The 22,164-nt window shown below is 41.6% G+C and overlaps 2 protein-coding genes across 5 annotated transcripts; one reads left to right on the top strand and one right to left on the bottom strand.

Annotated features, from left to right (window-relative positions):
* Positions 1–357: 357 nt before the first annotated feature.
* On the bottom strand, positions 358–3,910 carry ucp3 (uncoupling protein 3). The gene is made up of 8 exons (XM_017490067.2): positions 3,749–3,910; positions 3,467–3,585; positions 3,065–3,269; positions 2,718–2,925; positions 2,071–2,268; positions 1,855–1,956; positions 1,579–1,759; positions 358–1,093 (listed from the first exon to the last, which is right to left on the bottom strand). The coding sequence occupies exons 3-8, from the start codon at positions 3,188–3,190 to the stop codon at positions 979–981; spliced, it is 930 nt and encodes a 309-aa protein (XP_017345556.1). The 5' UTR covers positions 3,191–3,269; positions 3,467–3,585; positions 3,749–3,910; the 3' UTR covers positions 358–978.
* A 6,725-nt stretch (positions 3,911–10,635) lies between these two features.
* Positions 10,636–21,806, top strand: rsf1b.1 (remodeling and spacing factor 1b, tandem duplicate 1). 4 transcript variants are annotated; one of them, XM_017489779.3, is made up of 16 exons: positions 10,636–10,891; positions 13,064–13,155; positions 13,913–14,005; positions 14,109–14,314; positions 14,849–14,994; positions 15,135–17,485; positions 17,741–18,022; positions 18,538–18,642; positions 18,773–18,852; positions 18,961–19,015; positions 19,114–19,226; positions 19,301–19,368; positions 19,488–19,698; positions 19,822–20,060; positions 20,300–20,479; positions 20,594–21,806. In XM_017489779.3, exons 1-16 carry the CDS (start codon positions 10,738–10,740, stop codon positions 21,148–21,150), a joined length of 4,932 nt encoding a protein of 1,643 aa, XP_017345268.2. In that variant the 5' UTR covers positions 10,636–10,737; the 3' UTR covers positions 21,151–21,806. The 4 variants fall into 4 exon arrangements, with proteins under 4 accessions (XP_017345268.2, XP_017345267.2, XP_047016701.1 ...); XM_017489778.3 differs by having other exon boundaries at positions 19,111–19,226; XM_047160745.2 differs by lacking the exon at positions 10,636–10,891 and adding an exon at positions 11,735–12,058.
* Positions 21,807–22,164: the final 358 nt, after the last annotated feature.

Genomic DNA, 22,164 nt, shown 5'->3' with positions numbered 1-22,164 from the left:
CAGAGCCTTAACCACCAAGCCACCACTGCCCCAAATATACTTCCTAAATCCACAGAAAAATCTTCATTTCATTTGCAACACGGTGATATAGTCATCCCTTTTGTGGTACAGTTATATAATACAATATAATATTATATATTTATATATAATAATACAGGAAGTTTAGGAACCACTTTATCCTAGTCAGGACTGTGGTGGATCCGAAACCTATCCCGTGATCACTGGGTATGAGGTGGGATTACAGCCTGGATGAATGGCGTGGTCAATCCATTGCAGGACACCACACACATTCATACGTTTATACGACTACGTAACCCCCTATACTAACGATTTAATTAAGCAGACTGATTGAACGAATACATTCACATGATCCATTTTATTAACAGGAATGCGCATTGTATAAAAATATCATGACAATTGTTATATGTGGAGCAAATCTGTCTGTAACATACATCTAGTTACATACAATCCACTATCTATGGACCCAAAGTGTGTAGCGTTTGTAAAAAATAAAAAATAAAAAATCTGTAAACATGTCAGTAAACTTCATTTTCCTGAAAAGCTAGGCAGACAAATATTCAAACGAGACAAAAAAAAAGAGAAAGAAGTGCAAGTTCTATAAAGAAGAGAAAAAGATACAGTATGCAAGCTCTATAATGAAAATGTGCTGTCTTGCTTGGAAAGTGTTGATAGTGCCAAACTGTACTTGACCTCGTCCACAGGATCATGTCATGCACTTTCGTATAGAGTGCGAGGCCCTACAACAAAAAGCAACCGTTTTTTCCAAGATCAGTAATCACAACCTCTGGCCTTTTACATCTCAGTTCACTTCCAAGATAAAACCATACTGGAAGTGGTCTTCTCCCACCATCATACAGGAAACATTGCCTAGCTCATAGTGATAGAGTTCACAGGACGTGATGGAGATTAGGTTGTCTTTTATATCTGTCTTTGTTTTGTCGTCTCGAAACGAACCGTTTAAAATGGTGCCTCCCAGGATTGCTGCACTGTCGTCATGGCTCTCTTTATTTGTTCATAGGAGACAAACATCACAATGTTCCAGGATCCCAGGCGAAGGAACGAGGGCATGAACCTGGGTGGAGACGATGAAGCAAATATCATTAATCAAGCAGCATACTTTAAGTCCAGACTTTTTCAGGACTGTTTGTTCAAAAATCATTTAATTATTGGTTAATCTAAATAATACCATGAACTGATCAAAACATAATTAGTCTGTATAAAAGTCTCAAAAAAAAAAAAACTCAAATAAATCCAACAATAATCAAGATTTTGATCAAATCCTCTGTAATAAGCTTCAAATTAGGGCTTAGAATGAGATGTAGAATGGAGAATTTCATGTTCTGAATACAGAAAAATGCTGAAGAAAATACATGTGATTTAATATGATATAAAGTTTCTAAAGCAAATTAATTTAACACTCTGAGACCACTGTGAAATTCTGGGAGAGTTTTTTTTGTTGTTGTTGTTGATCAAATTTTGACCCAAATGGTCATTTCTACCTGTAATGTCTTGCACTATATGAGCTCAACACACACGGGTTTAAAAGGTTTTGCTCACCCTTTGTAAAAGGCAGTCGGTCCTTCCTTGGTCAGCATAGTGAGGGCACAGTTAATGGCACTGTTGTACTGGCCTGCAGTGGAGTTCATGAAGCGGGTCTTCACCACGTCCACCGGAGAGGCTACGATGGTGGTGCAGAAACCAGCTCCGAGCGCAGCCGTGAAGTGGCATGGCAAGTTATCTGTGGGTGGACGACAAATCAGCATATGCCAAAACTTAGGAACTCCCGTCTTAAGCAATTCGAACATCTGTATGATGTGTCTCGAGGTTATTCACCTGTCATGAGATTGTATTTTAATATAAGCTCTTTGATGATGTCATAGGTTACCAGCTCTGCACAGTTCACAATAGCGTTTCTTGTGATATTCGGTATGCAACCTGAAACAAATTAGAACCCAATTATCTTTCACAATCACATCGCTCAGATATGATATTGATATGATACCACACTCTGCAATTTTAGGCAGAAGGTGAAAGTTCATGAAGCCTTACCTTTCCACAGGCCTTTGATGCCTTCGTCACGAGCGATGGTCTTGTAGGCGTCCATGGTGCCTTTGTAACGCTTTTCTCCATCAGCTAGACGCGTTTGGGCCTGGAAGCGTACTTTTACGACATCTGTGGGCTGAGCAAACGCCACAGCCATGGCCCCGGTAGTGCAGCCCGCTAGTAACCGACTCACGATGCCTGCATCTGGGGAAAGCATATAGAGAATGTTGTGAAGTCAAGTCTGAAAATGTCCTTTTTTTCCATGGTTTGTAGTGTAAGAAACATATCTCGAGGTTCTTCGGAACAGGAACAGGTGTATTTATATTGAGATCACATGGCAGTTTACTTGCACACAAATGGACTCCATTTAAGAAATTGTGTGACTTATGATGGCCGGTTGCACCAGAACTAATTGACCAGTTTCGCACTATAGAAGGGGGTGTATACTTATGCACTGCCGAATCATTTTTGGTCAATAATTTTGCAAACTATATTAATCACCATTGTTTAAATGTTCTCTGTTATGGGATATTTTTCTGACATATATTCCCAGTTAAGTCAATTGTACTTCCAGCTTGTAGGGGTGGGGTGGGTGGGGGGTGTGAATACTTTTGCAAAACACTACAGCCATATGTGTATAACACAGCACTCACTTTCAGATCCTCGAGTGTAGAACTGCTTCATAGAGTCATACAGGCCGATACGGACCGAAGCGAAGCTCATCTGGCGCTGCAGTCCAGCCACAAGCCCGTTGTAGAGACTCCGCGGCCCCTCCGTGCGCACCATGGTGGTGATGGTACCAAAGACACCCCGATATTTCACCCCTGCTGCTCCTTCAGCATGTTTAGACTCGCCCTGGATCTGGAAATAGCGTGGAAACATGATGAGACGTTAAACCATAACAAGAACGGTTAGGGTGTCGTGTATTAATCATCGTTTTCTTTGTTTCGGAAATTCATCTAGTCGTTAATCATTCGTGAGAAATTAAACCAGTTCTTACCTGGAGCCTGACTTTGGCTGTGTCCAGGGGAAAGGTCACCAAGTCAGCAATGCAGCCTGCCGTTCCAGCACCGAAGAACTTGACAGTGGCTGTGGGAGCTACATCTGTTGGCTTCATTCCAACCATGTTGTTCTTTTTCACAGAGTGGACCAGTCACGCTCGTTTTGTTGAATGGATTTTTCAGGAATGACTTCTCCAGATACCTCTGATAGGTGTTGAAAGAGCAAACGGAAAAGTGGTAAAAGCTTGTGGCATAAGAAGTGCACGATGATATTATCAATAGTGAATAGACAAATGTTGTTCCGTGTGTTGTTTATTATCAGTGACGAATGGACAGTCAGAAACGTCTCTATTCGTGTAACCTCGTCAGACAGGTAAGGAAAAAGATTTGAACTGATATACCTCAGGTTTTTTCGACGGGGATTCTTTGCTGTTCTTGTTCTTGTTGTTGCAGCTGCCTTCGAGTTTGACAAACTTTGTCCATAAAAATGGATGAAATAATATTCCAAAGTAGCATTCCACTGCAAGCAACACACGGACAAATTAAAACTAAACTTCTGAAACCCCAACATGAGTCGGCGTTTAATACAGTCGAGTCCTATAAATAAGTCACTTAAGAAAGAAGAAAAAGAAAAGGATCCAAAATATTAATTTAAGATAACAAGCCATGCCTCAGTGCGTTACCTTGTATTAAAAATCTTTCAGCTGTAAAATTATCTGGAGGAGAAAAAATAAATAAATAAAGAAGCTGTATCCTGTAAAGAGTAGTATTCCAAAGAGCGGTCCTCACCCTCTGAGCTCAGACACTTCTTGTGAGCTGTCAGACAACTCTGGCAGATTATAGGCGTACAGTCAGGTGACAGGTGTAACGTGTTATATATATAAGTTCTCAACACCAGACATGTTTACTAGCTCTGCATGCATGAAACAAATTAGTCAACCCTGACATTTAGGACTCGATATCAATGTGATTTTCTGTTCTTTGGATTATTTCCATATGATATTTGATGTAGTTCTTAAATGAGATGGGATTTGTTCATTGTTCACGTCCAAGAAATGATTGCTGAACCGGTACATATCACGATATTTCCATTCAAACGCTGGTTAAAATAAATACTCAGATTCTATATATGTACTTCAGCCAAATAATAGATTTTGATCAACATTTACGGTGTTCAAGACCTTCATCGCTATTTCACTGTTTATGAAAACACATCAGGGAGCAAGCCGCCTAACACACACGAATTGCCTAATTCACATTTTCTCATCCGAGCAAGGAGTGGGCTTGACATGTTTGCGTAAATAGCGACCAAACCTTTCTCTTCAGCTGGTTTTCATGTGTATGGAAATGAGAACCAAGGATGATGATAAACGTAATGATGATTTTGCATATGTTCCACTGAGAGCCCTTGTACAAAAAAGCCAACATATGAGAAACAATTGCATGTTTTATAAAGGAATTTAGTCTGCCTCTTCGTTCAGGTTGACAAATACCATGCATACACTCTGTATTACGTGTCTGTATCTATGTGTCAGCACTGCCTCGCACAGCTTAGCGCAAGCACAAAATCTTATTTACACATAATCTTGAGGAACACCCCAGTCTTAGAAATGTAGTTCATGTCAGCCAATCCATAGAAGGCGTATCACTGGGGGTGCATCTACGGCATCTGCAGTCTGGATGGATCTGGTTCATGAGTGCTACATGACTCACAGACTGGGAAAGACTTCACCCCGGTGCCCTGTTGACACGAGGAATGTTTTGTCCTCGTATCAGGAACTAGTTGTGTTTACTTCAAGGAAGAGATGGTGATTTCCATGAAATTCCTGCTACTGTAGGTGAAACTATGTACAGAAAAAAAATGAAAGAAAAAAAAAAACCCAGCACACCCTCAAAGAACTATTCGATGTCCTGCCTTAACCCTTCCCTGTATAATTAATTTAAAAATATTCACCGAAATTTAATTTGGGGTTTCTGAGGTATATTTACCTCACGGTTAATGCACTGTGAGCAAATGTATGTACAAAAATCATTGGGTATGTAATTAATTACTTCTGAGTAACTGTTGGAGTAATTTGTTGTGATGGATTACAACTCATAACACAGTTCTTCATACATTCTCAAATCGTGTAATTGACCTTAAACTGAAACCTCATCAAAACGCCATCAGAAATGTATCCCTTCCGAAGCAACGCAACAGCGTGAAACAATGTAACAGCACATCAGTCCCCCATCAGTTCCATGAACGGATCACGGGGTTGTTGCTTCGAGTTCAAACCGGTTTCCTCAGTACATTTCGTGACCTTTCCGATCACCGACGAGGTAAACAACCTCATTTTCTTGATCCACTGGTCCCCTCCCTTCACTGTCACACTGAAACACGATCCAGGTATGTCTGTGTGACGCAGACCAGTTTCTCACTGCCTGCCTCAGATAACAGCTGGCACTGCCGCTCTTAGAAGATCAAATAAATAAAGAGTACTAATATCCCTGTGAATACGTATATAGGTGAAAGGTCTGTGTGAAGGTTTGTGTCTTGTCTTGTGAAATGAGCTCAAAGATTGCATGCAAAAATAGATCTAAAGGGTGTTAGAGCTATAATAGTAGTAGCGTTTGTTTGTGAATTGATGTCTTACGTAGGATGAGTTTTCATGCAGCTCAGCTAATGTACTAATCACTAGATATTTGGATGATTTTAAGCGGAATTGGTTCGTCCTAATTCCCATCCGTGTGAATCCGGAGAGTTTACTAAAAGGAGTACAGTGCCGTGACTGGTCGTATTTCAGCCTCTCTGGAGAGTTTCCATTCACAAGTGGTGTCACATGTATCGACCCTGAAACAGGACCATTCTCCAAAATCTCAGACCGTTTAACATGACCCAGATTTTTTTTTTTTTTTTTTTTTTTGCTTTTTGCTACTCAGGTCATGTTTTTTTTTTTGTTTTTGTTTTTTGTGTGTGTGACAATTCCCTTAGATAAATGTGCCAGTGGTGGACTTGCTTCATTGTACTTCTTATTAAAACTCACTATGAAACTTGTACAACCAGTACAACCTGAGATTCCTTGAACAAAAAGTAACTCGGGTTAAAAAAAAAGTACTTGAGAACACGATCGAGAAGCTTAGCAAGGCACAAAAGCCGGTAGAAAGACATAAGAATGACACATGAGATGCATTAACCAATCACAGTGCTCGGTGATTCATTATATAGAGAGAATAAAAGTTGACCAACAATTGAACCTTGCAGAACACCATTGTGAACACCATGAGTGACCATCTCCAGATAAAATCTGGCACAATCTACCTTGAAAATGTTGTGCGCAAGAACAAATTAAATAATAACTGAGTGTGCGGGAATAAATAAAACAAACAGTTCTGCGCACATTAGTGATGTAGCTGTGTACAAGGAACTGTCAAAGCCAGAATTTACACACCATGTTGACAATGCTGGTATATATTTTTTTTTTTAGCTCTGCGGTTCTAAGCATAGTGGTACGGTTCTTTGAAAAAAAAGGGGGGGGACCCTTTTTGTTTTATGCCACACCCACTTTGTTAATCCCCAACAATCCTTGTGTGGTCTGGTAGACTAGCTACAAAATTTATATTGTAAAACATTAGAATCATATCAAGTTATGCAGAAATGTTTACTCCGTCTCATTTACAAACAATACATATATAATATGCGGTTAATATTTGTCTGTATACCTATTTTAAAAAATATTATATTTCTCAATAAACCTTTGTTCATTCGTTTCTTGTAAACCATCTAAATGAAGGTTGTGTTGGTACAAATCTTTATATATATATATATATGGATCTCCTGAAGCTCACATCTGAACTTTGCGCATGAAACTGTATCCTGCTCTTGTGCACCGAGCCAAAAGTGCAGTTTTCCTTCGGTGGTTCTAATCTCAGACGAAGTGATGACCACCAAAGTATTTCATGTGCAGCATTATATTGACCTTCACACAACCATGGCTCATTTATGACCGGAACGAATTACCATATAAAATTTTTTCCAATTATTCAAAAAAATTCTTTGCAGAATACACAAGACAAATAGGCAGTTATAAGACATGCAAGTATCGATAAACAGTCGACAAGAACAACTGTCTTAAGAAGTAAGTACCTAGGCAGCATTCCTTTGAGGAGAACTGAATGCACTCCAGGTCAGGTTTATTTTAGCATGAGCAGCCAACAGACTGTTTAGAATATATAGCAGTGACAGCTACAGTACATGATTTTTCAGAGACATTTAGTTCTGTATGGATTGTTGTTATACCTGTTTTTCTTACTGAGCTCCCAAAGCAAATGGAGGAGAAAGCAGAAAGAACGTTTCGCTGTGGCCTGGAGAAATCTGTGATTTGATATGGGTACAGTACATCCACTTTCACCATGTTCCTGGTAGCCACCCAATTTAGTCTTTGACTGAGGGGTAAACACTGAAGGCAGGGCAAAGAGGTGTGAAGGCCGAGAGGAAACGCATCATTTCAGGGGGTGTTGTCTGAAGCAGTTGATTTCTGAATTACATGATTGAGGAGTTAATAATGAACTGTATCATGCTTGTAGTATGTTATTAAAGAGTAAAATGACACAATACAACAACTTAAAATTTAATTAACATTACTAATAGCCAACTAAGGAGCTGGTAGCTAACTTGATTAGCCAAAGTTACAACTTAGCAAGGGGATTTATCTAGCAATGTTAAGAATGCATCACAGATAAAAAGACAGACAGACAGACAGAAAGAAAGAAATGGCACATTTTCTCACAAAAACCACACATTTGGTGTTAGAATGCATTTCCACCCATTTAATTATTCTATGAGCTAATAGCTCCTTGAAAAGACTTGGAAGTACTGTGTCTGAATCATCACACCACAGATCCATTAGCATGATATCAAATCACAGGGTACAGACTGGCTACTTTACATAACATCATAAGACAAGGCACTCTTTCCACAGAGTTCCCACAGAGTTCAGGCCGTTTTGTATCGACTCCTTACTTCTGCTTGCCTCATTAAGGACTTGACACAGTCTCAAATACAGGTTATCATCCTGCATGTTGTTATTAGCCTAATGTACACTGCCCCCTGCTGGATATGTAAGGACACATTTGTGACAACAACTGTTAAATATTAATTATTTTTATAAATAATTCAAAATTGCATAGCTGAAATTATTCTATCTATCTATCTATCTGGAGACATGATATTTCATAATTTTTAAAGATACAGGCTAATACATGTATGTGCTCAGGAAAAAAATCAACGATTTAAAGAAAATATACCACTGAACTACTATATGCATACTGATCTTTATGATTATGTGTTCTTCAGTGGCATGATCTATTTTTATCATAAACTTCTGGTTTATTTACCCACAATGTTGTTGGACTACCTGACGACAACGGCGCACTTGGATTTAGCCCTCGCGTCATCTCTACCTAAAATGTGCTGCGGTGATGTGGCGGCGGTGCAGCGGCGCTTTAGTGCTCTAGTCTGTCCCACTCTCTCACCTCTTCATCTGTCCACTCTGCTCAAACAAATCACTTTACAAAGCTCAAACATTCATGCAAATATGGCAGAGCGTCATGTCACAGATCGTGAACCAGATGAGTGGAGTCAGTGTAAATCAGTGCAACCGTGTCATGTCATATAACTGGAACTCTTAATCCAATGTCTAAACTACTTCCATCAGTGGAAAACGGTGAGCGAAAAAAAAAAAAAAATGCGAAAAGATGTTTTTAGGAGCTAAGAGCAAATCCTGGTCATTATCATTTATTTTGAAAAATTTTTTCTACTATTAAATGTAACTTGAGCTAAACTAGCAATAATAAGGTCACCCTGTGACATCAGCACGTCACAGAGCTGCTAACTTGTGATAGGAATAACAACAAAATACAGCACCGATCAATAAATCAACACCAGAATCATTAAACACATCACAAATATTTCATTCAGATATTCCATGTGTTGCAGGGTGGACGTTTCCTTTAAGCAAAAAAACAAACAAAACACATTTCCAGTTCAAACACTAATCTGATTTCCCGCGATGTGACATGTCATGACCCCGCCCCCTATTTTATTTGCATATAAACCACGTGCAGAAGTTTTCTAATTAATAAAAGCCAATGGCCATAAATATATTCATTACCGTTATGGCCAATCAAATATCATCATATGAAATACCCACACAGTGAATCTGTCCAACACGTGAGTCTGTACTTAAAATTATTTGTTTACTCTTGACCCATTAATTAATCTCTCTGGGGGAATAAATTCACCCATTTCCTTAACCAATGCACAGGAAAACCTGCGGATTAAGAAAGTGCGCATTGTTTCGCAAAACCTTTCTCTACGGTTCCCTTTCCCTTTCTCTTTCTCAGCGGGCAGGAAGTGATCTTCCTCGTGCTCGTTAACCGTGCTCGGACTCATTTCTTATTTATATACTGGTTTGTTTACATGAGTCTGTCGTAAAGACCTCTGGGCCGCCTTATTATCTTTTTTTCGCACCTCTATTCTGAAAACCCCGCCCCTTACCTCGGTCCGAATCGCTGATTGGTTAGAAGGGTGTGATCGTAATCATGATTGGCGTGCCATCTTTCCAATCCGCAGACAGCTCACAAGAACTAGCTGCCAAACCTGTCCTTATTTTTTAATCGAGTTTGTGAGGGTTTTTGTTTTTTTTTAAGTACATTTGCAAATAATACAGCTGTTTAATTGTAGGGGTCATGATAAGTTTATGTTAACAGATTAATCTTATTTTACTTTTAGATAAAATTAAATGTTTACAAATTAAAGTAAGTTAGTGCGAGCAGGCCACATGATCTTTTGAAACAACAACAACAATATTATTATTGATTTATTATTGATATAGATACAACATGGAATATAAAGTATTGTAATAAGTGTCATATGTATAAGTGCCAAATATGTACATGCAAGAGAAAGGAAGGAAGGAAGAAAGAAAGAAAGGAAAATAATTGTATACGTAGTTACCATATCAGTAAGAAAAAGAAAGAAAGAAAAATAATTGTATATGTAGGTGCAATACCTGTTTAAAAAAAGAAAGAAAGAAAGGAAGAAAGAAAGAAAGAAAGAAAGAAAGAAAGAAAGAAAGAAAGAAAGAAAGGGAAATAATTGTATACGTAGTTGCCATATCAGTAAGAAAAAGAAAGAAAGAAAGGGAAATAATTGTATATGTAGTTGCCATATCAGTAAGAGAAAGAAAGAAAGAAAGAAAGAAAAAATAATTGTATATATAGGTGCAATACCTGTTTAAAAAAAGAAAGAAAGGGAAATAATTGTATACGTACTTGCCATATTGGTAAGAAAAAGAAAGAAAGAAAGAAAGAAAGGGAAATAATTGTATATGTAGGTGCAATACTTGATTAAAAGAAAGAAAGGTTACTCTAGATATGTTGTCAGAGTTTTTTTTTTTTTTTTTTTTTGCTTTGCTCTGCTGAATTTTTATCCGTTAATTGTACAGTCAGTGTGTCGCTGTTAGAGCAGCGTGTTCCAGCCCAGCCCTGTGGAGAAGGCGGGATTTGTCGGTATGCGGGTGGGGAACAAAACCACACCGCCACCACTGAGCCGCTGGCCTCGCCGAGCGCGCTGCATTGTGGGGAGTCATTGGTCCTCCAGCGTACAGTCTCCAACCCATCCATCGTAAAAATGGCTGCCTCGGCGGCAGCGGCGGGGTCTTCTCCCGGGTTGTGCCCAAGCTTCGCCGTAATCTGCTCTTTTTTAGAGCGTTATGGAGTCCTATTGGATCTGCCCGAGCTCTCGTTCCCGCAGCTGGAGCGCTATCTGCAGGAAACGTCCACAGGTTAGCTGGAGTACTTGTGTGTTGTAGGCTGCGATGTGGGAGGGAAAAAAAAAAGCTCTTACACCTCCATTGCTTGAGTGCAGATTCGTTCGTGCTTCGCTCTGGGTGTTATTGTGTGCTTTCGGACGTCTCAACTCGACCAAATGCTCGCTTGTTGGCTTCCCGGCGGTGCGATAACGACCGAAACTTCGCACGCTGGCAGTTTTTAGACGGTTTCTAACTTTGTGTCGGCTTCAAGTCGCCGTCTCTCGGCGTATGAGTGGCGCTTTGTGCGGCGGAGGATTTATCCTCTCTGCCTGGCTTTATCTCCTGCACACTCGCTCCTCACACTCATCACAAACAACGGCGGGGGTTTTGGGTGTCGTGGGGAGTCGTAGCGTGTGAACCATAGCGCTGTTTCGGTCTGGGGAAACCAGTCGGTTTCGGAGACAAAAACCGCGCACGTCGCTGAAATAGAAAATGTGCACAGTTTATTTTCAGTCGAATAATAATTTGGCAGTGAAGTGGTCCGCCAGCGGCAGCGCGCATGCGCAGAGCGTGTAAACTTCCTGCTGGAGGACGGCGCTTAGCTGCGTTACGCGCTGTCAAAATAACGGGAAGGTGTCCGTTTCTGTGGCCGTTTAACCACTTTAATCACGTCACAGTCGCATAACCGATAGGAAAACGAGTCGTTTCGGAGACCCGGTCATGGCTGAGGGGTTGGAAGTGCGACACGAAATCCCGAAGAAAGCACTGCTAACGAGCTATCTTCTTGTAAACAAAGTACACAACTGAATGAGCTGAGAAGCTAGTCTGAGGAGAAAGGGGGGAGGAGGAGGAGGAGGGGGGGGGGGGTACATATACCTTATGTGTGCATGTTAAAAGAGTGAGACAAAGAAATAAAAATAAAAAGTGAGAGGGGTGTCTGTGTGCATCTGGAAAGAGTGAGAAAGAAAGCGAGATATGTATATGCCTTATGTCTACATCTAAGAATGAGAAAGAGAAGTGTGTGTGCGCGCGCCTTATGTGTACATCTAAATAGAGAGAGAGAGAGAGAAGAGAGAGGGATACCTATGTGCCTTAAGTGTGTATCTGAAAAGAGTGTGAGAAAGAAAGAAAGCGAGATATGTATATGCCTTATGTCTACATCTAAGAATGAAAGAGAGAAAGAGGAAAAAGGAGCAAGAGGTGTGTGTGTGTGACTTTTGTACTTTTAAAAAGAGTGAGAAAGAAAAAAGACGACTGAGAGGTGTGTATGTGGCTTATGTGTACATATAAAGAAGAAAGAGGGAGAGCATAAGAAAAAAGGAGAATGAGAGGTGTATATGTGGCTCATGTGTACATCTAAGAAAAGTGGGGAAAAAAATAACACGAGAGCGCGATCTGTGCGGCTCATGTGAACATCTAAAGAATAAATTAGAAGAGGGGAAGAAAAAATATGGAGAACGAGAGACCCATACGGCATGCGTACGTGGAGTGAGAGAGAAAGAAAGAAGGGAAAAAGATGAAGAGAGATGTACAGTATCTACCATAGGCCATGCGCCTAAAAGAAAAAAGACGGAGAACAAGAAATGGAGAGAAAGAGAGAGATGTATATGCCTTATGTGTACGTCTAAGAGTGACAGAGGTGGGGGGGGGGGGGGGGGACGGAGAGCGAGACGTGTATGTAACTCGTGTACATCTAAAACATGCATATTAAAAAAAAGAAAGGGAAGGAAAGAATGAAGTTAGGTGCCGTGTGTGTGTGTGTGTGTGTATATCTGAAGGATAAAACGTAAGAAAGAAGGAATATGAGTGGGGGAAAAGAGAAAGAAATCTCCTTTCCTAGTTAAATACGAAGGTGCCCGACATCTAGACTAGGTGTGTACGTGTGTAAGAGAGAAGGAAAGAAAGACTTCCTGGGGAGGATTGCGCTGTTGAAATGACCGGAACTGTAGGAGTTGTTTTTTTATTTAAATGAAAGTGTATATAAGTGTATATAAGTTATACATCACGACACAAAAAATCCTGAGTAACGCACTGCTGTCTTATTGTACTGTGAGCAATGTGGTCTGAGATAAACTTCTGAAGATTCATTTGTCGTAAAGATTTCTCCTCTTTCGTTCACGATTTGATTTGATTGAACCTTTTTTTGTTTGTTTGTTTGTTTGTATTTTTGTATTTATTTTTTTTCTTCCCCCTCCCCACATCCAGTTCCTAAGCTGCTGGTGGACCTCCACGTGAAGTTACTTCGGAAAATAGGCAAGTCCGTTTCTGCCGACCGATGGGAGAAATATCTTGTAAAGGTAAACCTCTTTTTGACTTCTTTCTAGACAAAAAAAAAATGTGTTTTCCTATCGTTAACACTCAGATAATTGCTCTTAACGTCTGAAAATCTTTTTCTGTCATTTCATACGATTATATACAATATGAATATTTGTAGAATATTTTTCTTTCCTTAACAATAACTTTGTATGCTTCATATTAAAGAATATTTACTTTATATCATAGTATATGCTACTAATCTTTAATACTTGTATATCTTAAAACAATTTATTTTGGTGTTTCGAGCTTCACGTTTGTGCCTTTTTTGAATATTTATATCCCTATCTGTTTTATTTAATTTTGTATCGTTTTAGTTGCCATTTTTACATATATTGTTTTTTAAAAAAATTTTTATAAACAGTACTATATGGAAAGCACTTATTTTCTTACAACAGTTCACTTTCGTATGTGTGGTAAAATATTTATTCATTATTTTTTTGGGGGGTAAAACACAATAATTAATTATTTCTTTTTACCTAATTTATTTATACAAATTGTTTCATTTAGTATATTTTTAATTATTTATTTATTTATAGTCATGTTTTATTTCTCGTTTCAGAGTATTAAATGTATAGCATGTTGTTGTTATTATTATTATTATTATTATTAGTAGTAGTAGTAGTAGTAGTTTTTTTTTTTTAAAAGGCTTTACTTCAGTACATCTTGTTCGTGATCCTCGATGATTAACACTAGCTGTGCAGTTTATGCACGAATAGAATAATTTAGTGTCGTTAACAGATGTGCCAGGAGTTCAACACCACCTGGGCATGGGAACTGGAGAAGAAGGGATATTGTGAGATGACTGTGGAGTGTAAGACTGGAATTCTCAAGGTGTGGCGAACACGCATTCCTTAATACGTGCGTTCCTCAATACCGCTGTATTGACTAGCAGTGCTGTGATGGTGTTCGACGGAAAATATTTTTCTCCCCTCAGTACTTGTGCGAGTGCCAGTTCGACGACAACGTCAAGTTCAAGACGGCCATCAACGAAGAAGACCCTGATAAAATGCGCCTCCAGCCCATCGGCAGAGACAAAGACGGCCTCATGTACTGGTTCCAGCTTGACCAGGATCACAACGTGAGGGTGTACGTGGAGGAGCAGGATGATTTAGATGGCTCATCCTGGAAATGCATCGTTAGGTACGTGCGAATAAATTCATGGATATTAACAATGTTGTCATATATTTACATAAACAATCAAGACTGGCTTGACTGCGATTACGACTGCAGGAAAACCTTCAGTGTCCTCCTCAGCTGATCAGCTCGTTGATGATTGGGTCTTAGAATGAGATTTTTTTTTCCCTCGACATAGTGTACTGTGTTCTGCCCAGACACGATCAGGACGTTGTCGTGTCCGTTCTCTATGAGAAGTAAAAAAAAATTTTTAAAAACCAAAAATACAATAACAATACCTTCTGAAATGAACACAGTCCGGACCTTGGAGCTAGTTATGGCAGAATACTGTATTATTACTGTAAAAACCAGTAGTCCTAAATGTTTTGGGTAATACTGGAATATTACTGTGGGTTAAAACCTGACTTGTTTTTTTTTTCCCCGTCTCTGTAAAATATGTTAATTGAGAGAACCGGAAGGCTGTAAACCTTTTGTGCCGAGGAAATAGTTCTAGGATTATAAATGAGCACGATGTTCTAAAATCTATTATTCGTTATACAGAAACAGAAACGATTTGGCCCAGATCCTCGCACTCCTGAAGACTCAGATCGATCCCACACTGTTGGTCAAAAAGGATCAGGAGGAAGGTTCGTCTAGTAACAGCCCAAACTCGGAGACTGAAGAAAACAAGAAGAAAGAGGATGATGGTATGTCTTTTTCCCCCCCAAAAAACCCCCAAAACCTAAAAAAACAGTATTGGATTGGACTGTATTGAAGTTTATTGTTTAGCTGCTTTGATATTATCAGGATGATGTGGACGGAGGCCGTTTATGTTTTTGTTTTTCAGTGGACGTTAAGAAAGACAAGGATCTGGAGGAAGAGAAGTCTCCCAAAACTGAAAAAGATGACCCGTTAGAGCAAATCGATAGCGTAAAGCAGGAAATCGCAGTGGGAAAAGAAGCACTGAGGGACAAGGCCGCTAAAGACGACGTCCGGTCTGAAAAGCCGGTCGTAGGAGAGGAAACCGCTAGCAGAGCGGTTAAAGAGGAGCCCATGGAAGAAGACGAAGCGTTCAACAACACCTCCAAGTCAACATCTGAAAAGAACGGTGGACCGCTGCCTTCAGAACATACGAGGGAGGTGAAGAAGTCGTCAGACGAGATCCAGAAAGCTTTGAAAAACGACCAACAGGCAAAGATCCCCCTGAAGAAGCGTGAGATGAAGCGAAGTGAGGATTTTGACACCGCCAATTGTGGAAGCGGCGGCAGCAGCATCATCGTGCGTAACCCAGCTGTAAAAGACGTGCGGACCGCCAGCGAAGAGAACGGGTTGAGAACGGGCGAGAACCTCAACGGTAACGTCTCGCCTGCTGTAGCGGTGGAGGGTGACGGGAAGGCGAGTGACGACTTGCAGATAAAGCAAAAAGAACCGCCAGCTATTTCTGAAGATCAGCAAGCAGACGCTGAAGTCAAGGAAACAAAAAAACAGCTTTCTGACGCAAAACAAGAAGAGGGACATGAAGAAAAGCAGAAGAAAGAGGAGGAAACGACGGATAAGAGCCAAACTAGCACAGAGGAGTCCATGGAAGTGGAGGAAAGTGCGGTTGCAAAGGGGGATCAAGAAACATCGCCACAGGTAGAAGAGGCAGCTCAGACAACCGAAACGTCATCCGGATCCGAAGTGATCCGCTTGCAAGCGGATTCGGAAAAGGACGACGAGTCGGCCGAGACGGAAGTCGCGAAAGATTGTTCAAAACCTCTCGACGAGGAAGCGCCCAAGAAGTCAAGTGAGACGAAACCCACGGACCAAGCTGAGACCGAGAGCAAGCCAAAGACCTCAAAAGAGACTCCTAATGAGAGAGATACAGATCAGGAGCGAGAACTAATAAAACATGAGTCCGGCCAGACTGATAAAAAGAACGATACAGCCTCGAATGAGAACGCAGATGCTGCAAAAGACGACAAAACACAGACGGGAACCGAGGCCCCCATGGAGACTGAGCGGTCTACATCAGAAGACTCTGCACAACAGCAAAGTACAGCTCAGGAACAGAGCGAACTAGCTGTCCAAAAAGCAGACGAGCCTGGCATGTCCGAAGAAACCAAAAGTCCTGTTGATGAAACAACATCTACAACTCTAAAGGACAGTGCCTTACTGGAAGGTGATGAAAAACCTGAATCGGGTTCTACAAAGCAGACCGAGAAACAGGAGCGTCCTAAAGAGGAGAACATCCCAGTTAAGGAAAACGTAGAATCTGAACCTTTAAATAAAGGAAAGGAACCGCCTGAAGATTCCGATGTATCCAACACGAAGGAAAAACCATCCTCGCCAAAAGAAAACGAACGGACTGAAGGCTGTGAAAAATCCGCCGTGTGTGAAGAGACGGATACGGAACCTGCAGCCAAAGAGTCTTTAAAATCGGATCGTGACAGGACGCCGGATAAAACCACGCCAGACGCAGAAGGACCCCATTCAGTTGCTACCCAAAAAGAATCGGCAGATCAGGAGAAACAGGATGTCCTGAAAAAGTCAGAGGAACCTCCTACTCGTGCAGTATCCAAAACAGAGGAAGTAGTGAAGCAGGATAAGCCAATGGAAGTAACTTCAGCGCACACAGAGGATAATAAAGTACCCACAGATAATAAGGATTGTGATGCTGAGCCTAAAAAGGAAGCTTGCAGTAAGAAAGGCGTGCAGGACGAGCATCCTGTCGAGGAGAGCAAGGCTTCTACAGAAGAGTCCAGCGAGAACCGGAAAGAAAACGGTGAACAAAAAAGTACTTCCGAGAAGGAGGCGAACCTCAGCGGTGAATCGACGGAAGACCAGAATCGAGCAGAGGAGAAGACGAAGACGGGTAAAGGAGAAGCAGACGATCGCAAAGAACTACCACAAGAAGCGATCCGTCTGAAAATCAAGGTCCCGGCTCACAGGAGGCGGGCAGAGCTGCAGCGAGAAGAGGGAAAGGGTGACTCGGAGTCTGAGGCGAGCGAAGGGAGATGTCTGAGGCGCTCGCCGAGGATTTGCAGACCAACAGCCAAGCTAGCAGAAATCCAAGACCGGAAGGTGGAGAAGAAACAAGTCACGCCTTCGGTCGAGAAGGAGAAGGAGGAAAATGAAGAAAAGGATGGGGATGAAAATGCAGTACAAAAAAAGCCAAGAGAGAAGAAGGTTGATCAAGAAGGTCAAGCTAAACCAAAGGTTTGTCTAGATATGCTTGTTCTTTAGGGTTGTTAAGGTGTATGACCGGGTGTTTAACGTCACTACTTTAATCTTTTGATTTTCCACATCGGGTTGCGTTTTTAACGGCCCATGAATACTTTAACGGCCCGGTCATACTTTCAGACTAGGTTATCATACCTTGAAAATATCAACCCCCTATTATCCCTTTCTTTTTTTTAGCTTTATGCGCATGGAAGAAAAAAAAAAATCTCAAAACCTTAATTTTCCGAACAGGGGAGACGCCAAAGGCGGGTACGATGGTCCAGAGTCCGGTCACAGCGCAAAAAGAAAGGCTCGGAGGAAGACGACGACAACGAGAATGACGAGAGTTCAAGCGAGGAGGAGGAGACCGAGGAAGACGACAGTGATGAGGATTACCAGGTGGAGAAAAAAAAGAGAAGGCGGAACCGCAACAGAGAGAGGAACAGCTCTGATTCTTCTACCTCGTCTTCAGACGACCTTCCGCCAAACGATGACCCCTGCAAACACTGTGGCCTGCCCAACCATCCTGAGCTGGTGGGTTAAACAACCTTTGTCCATATGTAAGATTTGGTAGTAGTGAAATAATTAATACTGATTATTAGAGATTATTTATCGATTGTTACCGATAAATTTTTCAAACTGACACTGAATGAAAACGTAACGGTCGAAGTAAAATGTTGCTGAGCTTTATTACAAAAATAAACAGTAATGACTGTAGCACGAAAACGTATTGTAGTTTTTCAAATAAAAAATATTTATTAACCATTAATAAATGTCAAAGTAAATAAAAGATATACATCCAAACTGAACCGAAAAGCTACACTCCAAATAACAAATAGAAAGAGATAATGAATCAAAAATCACTTCAAATAGCACAACAAAATGTGTCAGCGATTGGTTTTTATTTTACCTCTAGAGGCCGCTCTCGTACTGTATAATGACAGCGGACCCTTCTCCTCGGCCGCTCCCATAGTTCCGGCGATCGGTTAACGGTGCTGGTTAATCGGCAAAATCGGTCGACTTCTACTGATTTTATTTAATCCGTTCAGATTCTGCTGTGCGACTCGTGCGACAGCGGTTATCACACAGCGTGTCTCCGTCCTCCTCTCATGATCATCCCGGATGGTGAATGGTTCTGTCCACCATGCCAACATGTAAGTCGTGTCATAGGTTTAACTATCTATCTAACCTTTGTGAATAACCGACACATAACCACGCTTTCAGAGCTATAACCCACGATTCTGTTTTTTTTATTTATTTATTTATTTTTTATTACCGCTTCAGAAACTGCTTTGTGACAAGCTGGAAGAACAGTTACAGAATCTAGACGTGGCACTCAAGAAGAAGGAACGTGCCGAGCGAAGGTAAAAACCCCGCGTCTAGTCACGGAGAGAAAACAAAAAGCACATGCTCACAGATCAGGCAGTTAAAATGTATGTTAATCAGAAGTGCGTTCTTTTTCTGTCCTTCAGGAAAGAGCGTCTGGTCTACGTCGGGATCAGCGTCGAGAATATAATCACGCCTACCGTAAGCGTCATTTCTTGATAGTTGTGCAGAATCTCTTCAAGTGAAAGCTTGCAATAATTTATTTATTTATTTATTTATTTATTTATTTAAAATAGCAGCTTGAAGCAGAGGAAGAAAAACAAGAAGAGGTGGTGAAAGAGAAGAAGGAGGTCAAGAAAAACAAGTCCTGGGGCCGAAGATCGACCCGGGCCAAAAAATACATAAGCTACAGGTATCATTTTTCTCATTGATGCTTGTTTAATTATCTCTGCGATCATTATTCAAGCATTCTTTTGTTTGGGTCAGGTTTGACGAGTTTGACGAAGCTATCGAGGAGGCGATCGAAGAAGATATCAAAGAGGCTGAGGGAGGAGGTACAAGACGGCAAACTCTTCTCTATAATACTCTTTGATACGATCGGGTTTAACGGCTAATTATTTCGAGTCGGAAATATGACGGTGTGTGTGTGAAGAGCCATTGTGTTTGCCTTTAGGAGCAGGCCGTGGTAAGGACATGGCAAATATCACAGGCCACCGAGGGAAGGACATGTCCGCCATTTTGCAGGAAGAAGGGAAAGAAAATGGGCGGCCCAAGCGTACAAATGCTGGACAGCGGCGGAAAAAACGGCGGCGCCTCAACGACCTGGACAGCGACAGCACCATGGACGAAGAGGAGAGCGAGGAAGAGTTCCGCCTGAGCGACAGGTACGACAGACAACCGTTTAGAAATCTTCCTTCGGATTTCAGATCTCCTCATGAAGGAATGTCACGCTTGCTACTTCTTTTCCAAGCCTCACCTTGTTTCTTGTTCTAAATCGAACTCTGCAGCAGTGAGGAGGAGGAGTTTGTGGCGTCGGATAACGATGTGGACAGTGAGGGAGAGGCACCGTTATTTGACGACAGCGACTTCGGCAGCGACGGCCAGGGACCAACTACGGGCTTTTTGTCCAGGCGGAGGTCGACTAAACGGTGGAGCGCGCGACCACGCAGGCGACGCAGACCCAAAGGATACTCCGATGACGAAGAGCTCGAGGACACCGATGAAGACGAGGAGGAAGAAGAAATGGGCAAGAATATCTTTGAATGTCTCAGCAAACATTATGAAACTTTCCATGTAAATCCTTTCACCTGTTTCACTGGAGAACTGTGGATTAATCCCTGCTTTAAAATCGAGTGCATTTTAGACACATTAGCATCAAGTCCATTTAGAACCTAATAGGGTTCAGATGTGATGCTTCAAAAATCTATTAAAATGTCAATAGGCTGGTGTGTGTGTGTGTGTGTGTGTGTGTGTGTGTGTATGCAGTGACTGAGGGTTCCAGTGAGTTTAGTGACAGTGACCTGGACATGCGCAGGCGGCGTTCCCACCGGAGCCAGAAAAAGCAAGTCAACTACTGCGAGGCGACCGACTCGGACGCCTCCCAGGGAAGCACCAACAGGGACAAGGCCAAGAAGCGCAGGCGCTTATCCAGCTCCGAAAGCGACGGTCAGTTTCGCTATTTGTCTCGTTCGATTGTACTCGATTACTGTCAAAATACTAAAGCTTTTTTTTTCTTTCTTTTTTTTTTCCTTTCTTTCTTTTCGCATCAATAACCTGCAGCGAGCTTCCATTCCATGGACTCGGACAAGGAAGATGGAAAGAGTAAAAAGCAGAGGGCGGTCCTGTCGGAAGAGGAGTCTCGGAAACGGCGCAGGCGTCTGTCACTGAAGCGCAGGAGGGAGTCCGAGGACGACGACAATAGCAGCGATTCGGATGATTCGGAGGAAGAGGAACGGCCCGTCCGCAAGCGGGTGAACCGAATCGATTCGGACGACAGCGACGAGGAGGAGGAGGAGAAGAAGAGCACAGAGAAGGAGGCCGAGGACACCGTAGCGAAAGGGGTCAGCCCTCTAGACTATAACCTGGAACTTCCTCCTACTAACGGACAGAGCCCCATGAAAACTCTGGAGGGTTTCATCTCGCGGCCTGCCACTGGCATGGCTAACCCTGCTCTCATGAGTCAAATAGGGCTGAAAAACAGCAGCGCACCACAACCCGTGTCCATTGGCGCCAACGGCCTGGTTCCCCAGGAGATGGCGCCGCAGGATGAAGACGAGGATGACCTTTTGGGGGTCACAGACCTTGTAGACTATGTCTGCAATAGTGAACAGTTGTAAGACGTGGCGTTTTTATTATTAACCTTTTTTTTTGTTGTGTTTTTTTATTTTTTTTATTTTATTTTTTTTTTAAGAAAGAGTAATGTTTCTCCATTTGTGGCCAAGCTCCCGTTCCATTTCTCAGTTTATTATCCCTTATTGTTTTTGCTTTCGTATCATCGCCATGCTCCTCACAGGGGTCCTTGGACTCCTTACAGCAGGCTCAGTGTTCTGCAAGAAACAGTGGTGATTCTGAGGAAGTAGTGAGCAGGGTACCGGAGTCTCGAAGACTCCGTTTTGCTCGCTACTTCAACCCGTCGAAGCTGCTGCACGAAGGGCGTCGGCCTCGGCCTTCGTATCAGTCGCCGGCAGATCGACGCACCCAAACACAGGTTGTAAATAAGTTCACCAAACCAAGATGTCGTCAGTGGGCCCATCATTAAAAAGGTTCCCTAAGACGGTTTTATTTTTTTAACCTTTGTGAATAATATGCCAAGCCTTTTGGAAAACACAGAACCTTTCAATCATCTATTTTACACTAATGTAGCCATTCCTTCTCAGAAAAATCAGCATCATCGACATATTCTTTCATTGCTTTGTCGTCAGAAAGTCTCCACGTGTTATCGTTCCACACTGTCATGTGCGTTTGTTTTTTTTAGGCGTGTTGGGGTCGGGGGGGGGGGGGGGGGGATCCGAGACGTTGAAATGGATAAAGGCATAACGGAGCCGTCAAGAAAAGCGTCCGAGCCAAGGTCTAGACATGGTTACCAGCTTTTCATAAAACCATATCTCCGACTGTTATGAAATCTATGTACTATATGCCCCGTGTTTTTTATTTTATTTTTATTTTATTGACAAAACACATGATCAAATAGACATTGTTTGGTTTGAAGCTGGGTACTTTTGTTTAAGGACCACATTGTATCTGATTTTAAAAGCCTAAGCTTGGTTTTTTTATACTATTTATTCTTTGAAATTGTTATTTAACTAATTGCAACTCACTCATCTATGGATTCATGAGGGCAACAAGTCTGA

Source organism: Ictalurus punctatus, chromosome 16 (assembly GCF_001660625.3).
Source record: "Ictalurus punctatus breed USDA103 chromosome 16, Coco_2.0, whole genome shotgun sequence".
NCBI classification, from domain to species: Eukaryota; Metazoa; Chordata; class Actinopteri; order Siluriformes; family Ictaluridae; genus Ictalurus; species Ictalurus punctatus.
Note: the sequence above shows the minus strand (reverse complement) of the source record. Positions and strands in the feature narration are given on the sequence as shown.